Source organism: Arvicola amphibius, chromosome 6 (assembly GCF_903992535.2).
Source record: "Arvicola amphibius chromosome 6, mArvAmp1.2, whole genome shotgun sequence".
NCBI lineage: Eukaryota > Metazoa > Chordata > Mammalia > Rodentia > Cricetidae > Arvicola > Arvicola amphibius.
The window spans coordinates 132,558,318-132,571,208 of record NC_052052.2 but is presented as its reverse complement, the minus strand read 5'-3'; the positions used below and the strand labels follow the sequence as shown (position 1 = coordinate 132,571,208).

Below are 12,891 nucleotides of genomic sequence, written 5' to 3'. Positions count from 1 at the left end.
AGGCTCACCTCAGACAGACCACCTTTTCATAGGGAGAAGCGAAATTCTGACCCCTGCTACCACATGGATGAGCCTGGAGTTCATTATGCAAAATGAAGTAAGTCTCTCACAAAAGGACGAATATGCTGGGGCATGTATCTCAGTGGTAGAGTGCTCACCCAGCACACATGGGGCCATAGTTTGATTCTCAGAACCTCAAAACCTAAAAGAAAAAGAAAAGCACAAAAAAGAGGCTCATACATCATATGAGATACACAGATTATAAAATTCCTAGAAACAGAAAGTAGAATGGGAGTTGCCCAGTCCCTGAGAACAATGAGTGACCATTCCCTGGCCCCAGAGCTCCAGCTTTGAAGGATAGGGTCACCTTGCCACTACGACCTTGTGACCCAGTGAGTGACTTTTAAGGGCTACCTACCATCTTCTTTCAAGCAAGAGCTTAGATGAAAGTCTGAGATCCTAGGGCTCTAGAACTTAGGGTGTCCCCTGACTCTTTAAGGTGGGTTCCAAGTTTTTGTGACCCCCATACCTCCTTGGTTTGTGTGTGTCCTTCAGTTTTCATGTATTAGAAACAACATTTTTATTTATATATAGAGAGAGACATAGAGAAACCCTGTAAAGGTCAGAGGACAGCTTCGTGGAAGTCTGTTTTCCCTTCTACTATGGGATGGGGCTCAATCCACTAGGCTTAGGGAAAGTACCTTTATCCACTGAACTAGTTCCCCAGACCCATGAATTGGAAACTTAACCCCAATAGTGTTGAGAGGTGGGATCTCTAAGGGGTGACTAGGCTGAGTCTCAACTGTTCTCACATGTGTGGATTCTTTACAAAAAGAGAAATTCAGAACCACCATCCCCCACTGCCACACACACACACACACACACACACACACACACACACACACACACACATCTTGCCTTTCCTGTCTTGCTTTCTGTCATCCACTTCTTGTCAGGGAATGATGTAACAAAAAAATCTCTCACTGACTACAGCCGCACTCCTCCATGGCCTCTTCATCAGCTCCTGCCTCCAGGCTCCTGCCCTGTTTGAGTTTCTGTCCTGGTTTCCTTCATTGACTAAGATGTGGAAGTGGAAGCCAAATAAACTCTTTCTTCTGTAACTTGCTTTTGGTCACAGTGTTTCATTACAGCACTAGAAACTCCTAGAACATTCCCCAAGTTGCTTTTGGCCAGTAATTATATTACAGCAGTAAAAAGGAAAAACAAAGACAGGTGGTATACACCTGTAATCCCAGCGCTTTGTGCTGTATCTCACATGCCAAGACAGAGCAAGAGTGCCACCTCAGATCTCTTCCTCTTCTTAAAAAGTCAGTGATGCCATCATGGGAACCCTACTCTCATGACTAAACCCCGAGTTCTCCTCAGAGGAGCCATCTCCCAATAATTATCAACAGATGAATTTGGAATCAAGTCTTCCCAGGAGTCTTGGAAGGACATTGCACTGGCAGAACTGTGCTCGGTCTGAGCCTGGAATCACAGCAGCTTTGTGGGCACTATAAACAAGTCTTCATCTTCCATGTCAAGAGAGCCTTCTCTCCCTGGGATCTCTGCTCATGATGAAAACTGGGTCTGAGCAGTCCACTTCAAAGGCAGTAGAGGCACCGGGTTGCCCCTCTGAGGAACAGCATTATTCAAATAGGTTTCCAGGACACAAGCATGCATGGTACACACGAACAAATCCCTGATGAGGGGATCCAGATCATTTCATTCCTGAGTGAGGAAATTAATATTAATCAAAGAAACTCCCATTCAGACTTCAAATTACAACACAGCGAGGGTTCTTTCAATTTTGAAGTAATTTGATAATTTTGAACTTTAGAAGTATAGATTAAAGGTACATTATTTTCATGATGTATTCATAATATCTAAACTAGTTTTTTAACTTTTGGTACTGGAGGTAATACTGAAGATGGTTATCTTCAGAATTTTCATTTCTGACTAAAGATATACAATTTTAGGTAAGATAAAATAAATAAAAAGCTCAACAAGATGAAAATTTGTTTGATGAATAGGTGTGTTGGTCCACTTTCCATTTTTATAGCAAAACACCTGAGCATTTTATTTAGAAAAAAAAAAAACGGTTTACTTGGCACGCAGTTCTAAAGGTCTGAGAATATGGTATCCAGAACTGCATAGCTCTAATGAGGATTTTCTGAGTAAATAGCATGGCTAAGTGGCACCATGATGGGAATATGATCACGTGGTAAGACAGGAAACCAGAGAGCTTCAAGGGCTAGGCTCATGGATTTATAACAACCTGCTCTCAGGGGAGAAATGCTTTAATCTCTTCTGAGTGCAAGGCTCCCAGTGAGTACTCACTCTACACTAGGCCTCGCCTCTTAAAGCTTCCCTTGCCTGACTGTCACCACACTGAGGACTAGGCCTCCAACACATGAACCTTTGGGGGCACACACTCTAACTGTATCCAAACCACAGAAAATAGAGATGCTCCATTAGGCCACTCCTACCACGCTGAAGGCCTGAAGGGGCGGTGGACTGTAAACACTTCCGTGAACAGTTATGAGGACAGGGTCATCTCTAGAGCCTGAGGACGTTCCATATGAGTCTTTTAAAAAGATGATCCAAACAGTCCTTAAGAGGTGGGTGGGAAGAGGGCCAGAATGGAACTCTCTGGTCAGAAACACAACATCTGACTTTAGCATTCAACTTCCTCGGGAACAGAAGCCAAGAATATTGATCCCCCATGGAAACCCACGTCACTCATACAGTAACCATGTAAGTAAAGAGGAGTCCAACAGGAATTGGGGTAGACATAAGGCTAGGGAGGCCTGGGAGCCCACATCTTAGTTAGAGTTTCTGTTGCTGCAACACCATGACCAAAAAGTAAGTTGGGAAAGAAAGGGTCTATTCGACTTATGCTTCCATAGTGTCGTCACTGAAGGAAGTCAGGACAGGATCTCAAACAAGGCAGGATCCCGGAGGCGGGAGGTGAATCAGAGGGCATGGAGGGGTGCGGCTTTCGTGCTTGCTTCTCCTGGTTTACTCAGCCTGCTTTCTATAGAACCCAGGACCATCAGTCCAAGGATGACATCATCCACAATGGGCTGAACTCTCCCCCAGTGATCACTAATTAGGAAAATGCCTTACAGACCCGTCGTATGGGGGCATTTTCTTAATTGAGGTTCCCTCCTTTCAGATAAGTGCAATCTGTGTGTCAGGTTGACATAAGACTAATCAACCACCCCCTCCCATGTTAAAGACTCCATAAATATCTTTCTGATGATGCCCAGTTGGACACTTGCAAAAGGCTAGGGTCTCCAACATGAGTGTTACCTTTGGCATCTATCACTGGACAAAGGAAGAGCATCCTTGAGTTATTGCTGAGGTTTCCTGGGCCCATGTTCTAGGCATAGTTTGTTCTAGACACCCCAGGACCACATGGGGCCCATCCATTTGTGCTACCACTCTTCCATCACAAAAAAATAACTTACAGGACATCACTCCAGGGGGTGACGGACAGAGTTTGTATGTCCCTCCCATCAGTGGGCAGAGAAAGTAGAAAGGCTCTCTCTGGGAGTCTCTGGTAAAATTGTATTCATTTCAGTCCCGGCTCCATCACTGCATAGCTCCTAGGATTTGATCTGCCTGGGGCATTGAGGGAATGAAGAAAAGACAGTGAAGAAATGACAGACACACATAGACAGAAGAGCTGGGGTCTAGTGGACTGGATTCTTTGATAGAATAATTGCAGCAACCCAGAAACTCAGCATGCTCATTATACACAGTTGAACACAGACGTGGGGTTAGTGCATATAGCTGAATATGGAGGCAGGCTTATGGTATACAGCTGAATCAAGAAGATGGGATCTACTGATTTCTGTAGATATAGTCTCTCTAGGGGAGCAGTCATAAGGCCATAAACATTTGGAGGGGAAAGTTGGTAAAGTGTGGTAGACATTTTCTGCACACACTGCCAACATCCACACATGCACCGAGAGGGAAAGAGCTGGCGTTTTCCTGAGCCTCACCCAGGTAAGGCTTTGCTATTCCCACGGAACTGAGGCATTGGGATCTTTGGCACAGCTATCTCATGTCTACACACATCTGCGCATGCTCTCAGGGCTTCCTCCACTCCCCGCATCCTCACCCCCAGGCTGGCGTGTTTCACGTCTGTCTGCTGCAGTGAGAACAGTAGAACAGCAGCTGTCGCGAGCTTTCGTGCCATGAGGCACAATCTGGGCTTGTGGTGACTCTCTCTTGGCCGTAACTTATCCCATTTCCTCACGTCTCTGCTTCTAAGTCCACACTTCCTCTGCGGCTGATTGTTTCGGACATGTCTTCTCCTATTCTGCTGGCTATGGATTTGCTTCTTTTATAAAATCATGCCTTTCTCTCCACAGAGGTCATTGAGTGTCACAACAACGCTTTGTTTCATAGTTTTTCCTTTAGTTTTTCCAGCAGAATTTTAGCCCAAGCCACGCCCCATGTTCTCTCGCTGGAAATTATTCACATGGCAAACTTTGATCCATGTGCACTTTTCTGTCCTGTTTCAGTGTCTTATAAGGTGGCATCTTGGAACCGGTTTCGAGGGAGTGATTTTACATTCATGGTGCTGTGACTATCTTGCAAAACTGAAACTCTTTGCTTGATAAGTAACCTCCCAACTCTCCCTTCTGCAACTCTTGGTGACCCCAATTCTGTCTCCTTGTCTTTGACTCCTTTGTACAATACCTATGCATGGAACTGTATAGCTTTGTCTTATTGTCATGGGCTAATTTCAAACGGCCTCATCATTAGCCCTTGTATCAGAATTTCTTCTCTTAAAAGTCTAGGTGACTTATATTTTATAAAAATACTAGGTGTATATATTTCATCACATACAGACCATGTTGTTTATCTAGTTACCCAGCCATGGTCACTTGCAATGCTCACCTCTTTTGGTTCTTATGAACTACCTACCATGAACGTAGGTGAACAGACAATTCTTAGGGATCCTGTCTTCAATTCTCTTTTTACTTTTTGGCACACTTTTGACTAAAAGTGTGACATCACACCCAGCTAATTCTTTCGAATCTGCATACCAGACTAAACCTTCTGGTAAGTTTCCTTTTTGATAGGTTACTTTGAAAGGAACAGACAATTCTTAGGGATCCTGTCTTCAATTCTCTTTTTACTTTTTGGCACACTTTTGACTAAAAGCGTGACATCACACCCAGCTAATTCTTTCGAATCTGCATACCAGACTAAACCTTCTGGTAAGTTTCCTTTTTGATAGGTTACTTTGAAAGGAGCAGCAAATTCTCAGACATCCTCTCAATGGAATTTTTTTGGTTTTTCGAGACAGGGTTTCTCTGTGGCTTTAGAGCCTGTCCTGGAACTAGCTCTTGTAGACCAGGCTGGTCTCGAACTCACAGAGATCCGCCTGCCTCTCAATGGAATTTTTTTAAAAAATTAGCATGCTGTGACTATCTGTTAGTGGCCACCAACTGGGAAATGAAGTAGAGACTGGCTTGCTAAGAGGTCCTCGCACATGCTCATTAGGGCAAATGGAAGAGGGGTGAGTGCGTACGTATGTTCTCATTTTATTTAAACAGCAAGCAAAGGTCTGCGGTGGATTTTGGAGAGAAGACGAGCTCAGGAGACAGTGCCAAGCAGCAGTTGCTAGTGGAACAACGTGGGAGGTAGCCTGCGGTCACGTTGATACTACAGCAATCTGCCTCCTTAACTTAAAATGGCTCCCCCATACTATCTTCTGCAGTGTACTCTGTTTTAAAAAGGGATCCATTTTCACAGACAGCACCTTACAAGGGCAGGCTGTCAGAGTTCTTCCAGCATGCTTCATCTGAGCCCCTTCTGCTTTCATCCCAGGATGGCTCTGTCCTATGCAACACAGCTAACCGGGCTGCACTGTGAACTTTTCTGTGCTTCCCTGTGCAAGGTCTGAGGATCTTAAAATCTTTGCTAAGGATGGAGGAAGGGAGACAGCACATGAAAAGGAGCTGATGCCCTGGAAAATCAGGGGTTCCCCTCCTCCTGCTGATTTGTGTGACAAGGGAGGCAACCTTCCTTGTGAAAGGCTTGCAGACTGGATGCTAGCCTTTTAAATCCATGGGAAAACACCCAGCCTCAGTGAGGAACAAAGAGCTAAGGTGCCTGCGCTGGGCTTCATTTGCTGCATTCAAGATGCAGACTTTTCTCTGCGGATCTCTGCGGATCCCAGTCTCTTGCTGCCTGAGTGGCTGATCCCTATAGAACCCTACAGCAGCAGGAAGACAGGGGCTCTGAAGCCCCCACCCAGGTGGCGCCTAAATTCTAGAGCATTGGACAATGCTGCTGTGCCAGCACAGTAGCTTCTCATCTCCAAGTCGGAAGGGGAGGAAGGAAAGAATCGGGAAGTGAACGCTGAACTAAGATGGTAGCGTCCAGCATCAGCCCCCGGGGAACTAAATGGGGCTCTGACCCCTTTTTAGGTCCAGTTCCCTGGGTGTTTTACATAAATGTTAGAATTGATAACCTCCCAATATTTCTAACCAGAGAGCAATGAGAAGGGCGGATGGGGTGGGGGGAGGAAATAACCAGGAATCTGCAGCCTTTACAGTCTTTCAATTCCCTTTCATTCACTGGCAAAATGTGTGTTGCCTAGGAAACCGCGTACATCTAGGCTACATAGATTAGGCTGTGGGGGTGGTGAACTGAACTTTAAGTGGCGAATGCAGGCTAGCTATGAGCAAAAATCCCGAGCTAAATGTCTCGTGATTTCAATAGATGGATCAAAATACATTGTGCATTGAGAAAACAACACTTTCAAATTTTACTATGTATTTATGAAACGTCTCCTTTCTATCCGACTTCTTGAGTTACTTAAAACAATGATCCTTTGTGTACAATAAATGCACAGTTGAGGATTTGCCCTTAAAAATGATTTGACTAAAAGCACATATCATTGTAACAGTTTGGGGTCCTCCCTCTATAAAACAAATGATGGATTTGATTTTGCACGGAGATGCTTCTGCACCTGTTTCTTAAATGTTAATGTATCATTAAAACTAATTGGTGTGTAAGAGATATTGAATGAAATACATTGCCCTAAAGTTTTCGTGCTTGATATGTAACAAAGAGAGAGGAATCTAATAAATAGGCAAAAAACAAATACTGGGGACATGCCTAATTTTGCTTCCGAATAGCTCTTCCTTTGGGTTAAGCAAAACAAGGCTTTCTTTCTTTCTTTCTTTCTTTCTTTCTTTCTTTCTTTCTTTCTTTCCTTCTCTCTTCCTTCCTTCCTTCCTTTCTTTCTTTCTTCCTGTTTTTCCTTTCTTTTTCTAAGTTTGCAGATGAATAGAAAGCCATTTTGAAAAGAAGAGGCTGCTGTCAAAATTTCACACAAAAAACAGTTCGTTGCAAAAATTTACAATGTACAACACCACAATCCCAATGACAAGTTGGATGGGAACAATGAGGCAAACCACAAGAAAGAAAAGCTGGTTTTTAACCAGCTCAGGGTCTTCCAACTTTTAGGATTTCTAGTCACGCTGTTCCAAACCGCTTCCGCTACGAGAAATCCATCCGAGAGAAACGGCCCTTTCATCTATATAATCGTAAACACGAGTTTTTAACCAGCTACTTTGCAAAGATCTGGCCGTGAAACAGAAGCTGGAAGAGGAATCCATTAGGTGAGAGAGGCAGGCTCAGATTACCCAGTTTAGAGTTGAGCCCCCAGAGGCCCCTGAGCTCGGGATTGCTCCCTGACTGGCGCAGCTAGGCGGGACCGCTGCACAGCGGCATCTACAATGGCATTGTGGGTGACACGTTCTCTGTGTTATATTCAGGATAGCTCAACACCACCGCAGCCACCACCTCTAGGTCTATATCTGCAATAGCCCTATTGGCTGTGCGTGAAAACCTTCCCTGAAAACCCGGGCGTCTGGAAGACTGTCGGAGCCCTGTCATTAACTCGTTGTGTGACCTTGGGAAGTATTCCGTCTTTGCTCTTCAATGTCTGTAGGATGACTTGGTGGGAAAATCTGGGGTCAGGGTCTGGGTCTGGGTCCTTGGAACCCTGCTAGTGGACATGTGGGCACACCTTCCTTTGTTTTGCCTCTCTTCTCAACCCCACCCCGACCTGAGCACCCGCAGCCGTGTCTGGAGAACTCTGGCTATAGAGCTCCAGTCTGGGCACACTGGCAACGCAGGTGGAAAGGCCTTTGTTCTGGTTGCTTCTTCAAAGCCACAGAGAAACCCTGTCTCGAAAAACCAAAAAAAATAAAAAATAAAAATAAAAAATAAAAAATAAAAATAGAATTGAGTTTAAAGCCCGTCCTATACCTCCCTCCCCCTGCGGAAAGGAGAGGCGATGACAGCTTGCGGATGGTTCTAGCAGGCCCTCCCTCTCTCAACAGCTGCGAGCTCTACCCTATAGCGAGACCCTGAGTCACTTGGGCCTCTTTCCCCAGAGAATGAAAAGGGTCACATCACCTCCTAAACCACCTCCAACCTGGGGTAGCAGGGAACAGGCTCCGATACTCTCTTCGTTCCTCCCTCAGAAGAACGCAGGTTTATCTCACACACGCGCCCAGATAGTAACAAAGGAATCATTTTCTTCCTCGAATACCTAGAAAATGCGGGTTTGAAGGGAGTGAGGGTGCACCGCGTCTGCGCACGCGCCGATGTTAGTGCGCCAGGGTCTGCGGTGGTCCCTGGCTAGCTCACGGTGCTGCAGTTTTTAGGCGTGTCCCCACTCTTCATCCGCAGCATTAAGACTGGGACCTCGTGGTCGCTGCAAAGGAAGATAAGAATGCTCTAGGCAATGACGGTTCTCGGACCCAACCCCCTTTCCTTACAAAAGAGGAACCTAACGCTGGGAAGGACGTCGCCTGGCTGATTTTTAAATACTCAGTTGTGGAACACATCCCACGCTTTTGTGAACTCTTTGTTTCCCCGACAGGCCCGCCCCCAGAACTCCACCCTCAGTCTGCCGGCAGCACGGTTCAGGCAGCGCGGCCTGCCACACCCACTCCATCACTTGGGAGGAACAAAAGCCAATCACAGGGTGGAAGAAGTCGTTGGTTTTAGGCTGAGTGTTGTGTATTCTTGGAGTGGGTCAGGCAAGGCTGGGCTCAGAGATCCTTCTTTACCCCTGAATTCTGCGACTGCACCGAAGGAACAGTCAACAAAGACAAAGGCAAGGACAGCTGATGCTATGGGCGGAGAAGAACGCGCTCTGATGCCCTATAGTGTCCCAAGTCAGGCTCTTTGGACCTTTGTTTTACCAATTACACTGGACTTCCTGGGATCACCTGTCTTTTCCTAAAATTCTATGTAATTGGCGTCTGCGTTTGGACAGTTGTTGACCTTCAGGAATGAGGAAAGAGGCAGTACTTTCGACAGGTGCATTAGCTAGGCAAAGCCTGCCCAGTGTTAGAAGAGGAATTGGCTCGGGTAACGCCAAGTAGTTAGCTTAAATCCTGTGCGCACTCTCAACGCCGGACTGCACCTGCTGGAATTGCCATCTCTTCCCTATCCATTATTAGCCCTCTCTCAATCCCTAGCCTATGGTACTAATCACCCCGCTTCGCCACACTCCGGCCGGATTCACGTTCCCAGTTCTCAGTTCCCCCAACTCGGTTTCCCCCCTTCTCAAGTACAAGACAATGATCACGCCCCAGCTTCTCCCAGGAACCCCCACCCCTCGCAAGGTCTTCACACCCGCGCTGATTGGCCACAAGCCCATAGTCCAGCCCCCTGGACCGTCCCTGGGGCTCAGAGCATTACGTCAACTCGGCCTGGAGAGCGCCAGCGAGAACGGGACTGGGGGGCTTTGGCTGGGGGGCGCGGTCTGTTTGGTCCGCCCCACCCTCCCTGCATAAAAGACCGAGCCCACCCAGCCGTCGCCCTCAGCCCATCGTTCCAGAGTAAGTTTCAGGTGGCCCTGCAGTGGGTGTGGAAGGGGAGGACCATCAGACCCACTGACACACATCCAAGTCAACAAGAAGCTTAAGAGGCACCATGCGAGAGATCGTGCACATCCAGGCGGGCCAGTGCGGCAACCAGATCGGTGCTAAGGTGGGTCGCTGTTTAGGGGGTGGGGGAGGAACGGTAGCACAGCTCCCCTCGGGATACTCGGGCACCGGAGAGCGAGGTGGTCCTAGGTGAACCCAGGTCTCGCCAAGGGCGTACTTGACTTGCTTTGTGCAATCGGATGGGGCGTAGGCTCAGAGGCTACCTTAAAGCTTGGGGATCTCATTCGATTTTCTCGGAATTGTTCGGAATTTGGGCTGCTCCTTCTTTTCCTGGTCACAACGCGTGCTTGAAGAAGGAGCGGGTGTGTCGGTGGGCGCGCCAGTCTTTGGGAGGGGCCAGGACGCAAGGAGAATTGATTTTACTTGCTTGAACACCAGGCGAGCTGCGGGGGAGGGGAGGAGAGCGATTGTCTGGTTAGACGTGCTTTGAATTTAAAATATCCTACTACAGTTCCCTGGCCTCACTCTCCCCGCCTGCCCCCTTTCCGCTCCTGGAGTCCCATCGCGTTTGTCTCCGGCTGCCGCTGGCGGCTGTGACCCGCAATCCCAGGCTTGGGCCGGTTTTTTCACCCCCACCCCCATCCCTACCTCCTGCCGAGAGCAGCTGTTCTCCTGAGAAACCGCCCAGTTTCAACTTTCTGATCTTGTACAATGTAAGCCCTAAGGCTGTGCCCGGGTCACGCCACTCATTAAAGCTTCTGCAATGTCGGGTTATTAAAACTGGGTGGGGGCATCTCATTGCGATTCGGGGTGGGGTCGTGCATAGCTAAATGCAGACTTTTTATGTCTCAGTTTTGGGAGGTCATCAGTGATGAGCATGGTATCGACCCCACTGGCAGTTACCATGGAGACAGTGATTTGCAGCTGGAAAGAATCAATGTCTACTACAATGAAGCCACTGGTAATTATTTTTAACACCCCATGTTCAATTTTGGCACCCCTATGTCCTGCTCTTATGTGGCCCTAGAAGAAGATGTCTACTTTAGGATGACCACTCTTGGGTGGGGTTGCCTCTTTCGTGCCAACCAAATCCTTTGAAAGCCTGGTCATAGGCCTTCCTTTGTTTGGGGGTAGCACCAATCAGGAAAGAGGTGGTACCAAGCCCTTCTCCGCAGAGATTACTGCCTGAAGGACTGAACCAGCTCTTGTTTCCCTGCAGGTAATAAATATGTACCTAGGGCCATCCTGGTGGACCTAGAGCCGGGCACAATGGACTCAGTCAGGTCTGGACCATTTGGGCAGATTTTCAGGCCAGACAACTTCGTGTTCGGTGAGTATGTAGAAGACAGAAGGGCACAAGGTGCCAATTATCACTGGCATAAGGGGTGGAGAACTGTGATTGACAGATTGAGAGCTTAAATAGCATCCAGGTGTGTGCTGGCTAAGCCTCAGTTTAGGCTTAGAGACAAATAGTTCATTGTTTAATATTTATTGGTCATTTGGTGATAACTTGAAATAACTATATCTGACGGGTGATTAAAAGAAAAAAAAAGAATTTACCCAATCATGGTTGACTTAACCCTCCTTTGCTCTGACAGGCCAGAGTGGTGCAGGCAATAACTGGGCAAAGGGCCACTACACAGAGGGTGCTGAGCTGGTGGACTCCGTCCTGGATGTAGTAAGGAAGGAGTCTGAAAGCTGTGACTGTCTCCAGGGCTTCCAGCTGACCCACTCACTGGGGGGAGGCACAGGCTCAGGCATGGGAACCCTGCTCATCAGCAAGATCCGAGAGGAGTACCCAGACCGCATCATGAACACCTTCAGCGTCATGCCCTCACCCAAGGTCTCTGACACCGTGGTGGAGCCCTACAATGCCACCCTCTCCGTGCACCAGCTGGTGGAGAACACAGATGAAACCTACTGCATTGACAACGAGGCCCTGTATGACATCTGCTTCCGCACCCTCAAGCTGACCACACCCACATATGGCGACCTCAACCACCTGGTGTCAGCCACCATGAGTGGGGTGACCACCTGCCTGCGCTTCCCAGGCCAGCTGAATGCAGATCTGCGCAAGCTGGCTGTGAACATGGTGCCCTTCCCACGCCTGCACTTCTTCATGCCAGGCTTCGCACCCCTGACCAGCAGGGGCAGCCAGCAGTACCGGGCCCTGACAGTGCCTGAGCTCACTCAGCAGATGTTCGACTCCAAGAATATGATGGCCGCCTGTGACCCACGCCATGGCCGCTACCTGACCGTGGCTGCCATCTTCCGGGGCCGCATGTCCATGAAGGAGGTGGACGAGCAGATGCTCAATGTGCAGAACAAGAACAGCAGCTACTTCGTGGAGTGGATCCCCAACAACGTGAAGACGGCCGTGTGTGACATCCCTCCCCGGGGCCTCAAGATGTCTGCCACCTTCATTGGCAACAGCACCGCCATCCAGGAGCTGTTCAAGCGCATCTCGGAGCAGTTCACTGCCATGTTCCGGCGCAAGGCTTTCCTGCACTGGTACACTGGCGAAGGCATGGACGAGATGGAGTTCACCGAGGCAGAGAGCAACATGAACGACCTGGTGTCTGAGTACCAGCAGTACCAGGATGCCACTGCAGATGAGCAGGGCGAGTTCGAGGAGGAGGAAGGCGAGGATGAGGCTTGAGTTCCCCAGGCCAAGAAGGTTAGGGAAAGCTGAGATGAAAGCAGGGGGAGGGGGGCTTATCTGTGAAAATACCTTGGCAGTTTGAAGGAAGAAAGATGGTCTTAGGTTTGTGCTGGGTCTCTGGTGCTCTTCACTGTTGCCTGTCACTTTTTTTCTCTTTTTGTAATATTGATAACATCAATGTAACACTTGAGATCTTTCTGAACTCCTGTTGTAATGGCTAAAACCACATAAACCTTTGTGTCCTAATGGTGTCTTTTTTTCTTTCTCTTTAGTAAGTTCTTTATTATCAAC

At 47.9% G+C, this 12,891-nt stretch overlaps 1 protein-coding gene across 1 annotated transcript; it reads left to right on the top strand.

Moving 5' to 3' along the window:
• The first annotated feature begins 11,162 nt into the window (after positions 1 to 11,162).
• Positions 11,163 to 12,597, top strand: LOC119816178 (tubulin beta-2B chain). Its single transcript, XM_038332536.1, has 2 exons — positions 11,163 to 11,268; positions 11,537 to 12,597. The coding sequence occupies exons 1-2, from the start codon at positions 11,208 to 11,210 to the stop codon at positions 12,595 to 12,597; spliced, it is 1,122 nt and encodes a 373-aa protein (XP_038188464.1). The 5' UTR covers positions 11,163 to 11,207.
• The last annotated feature ends 294 nt before the right edge of the window (positions 12,598 to 12,891 follow it).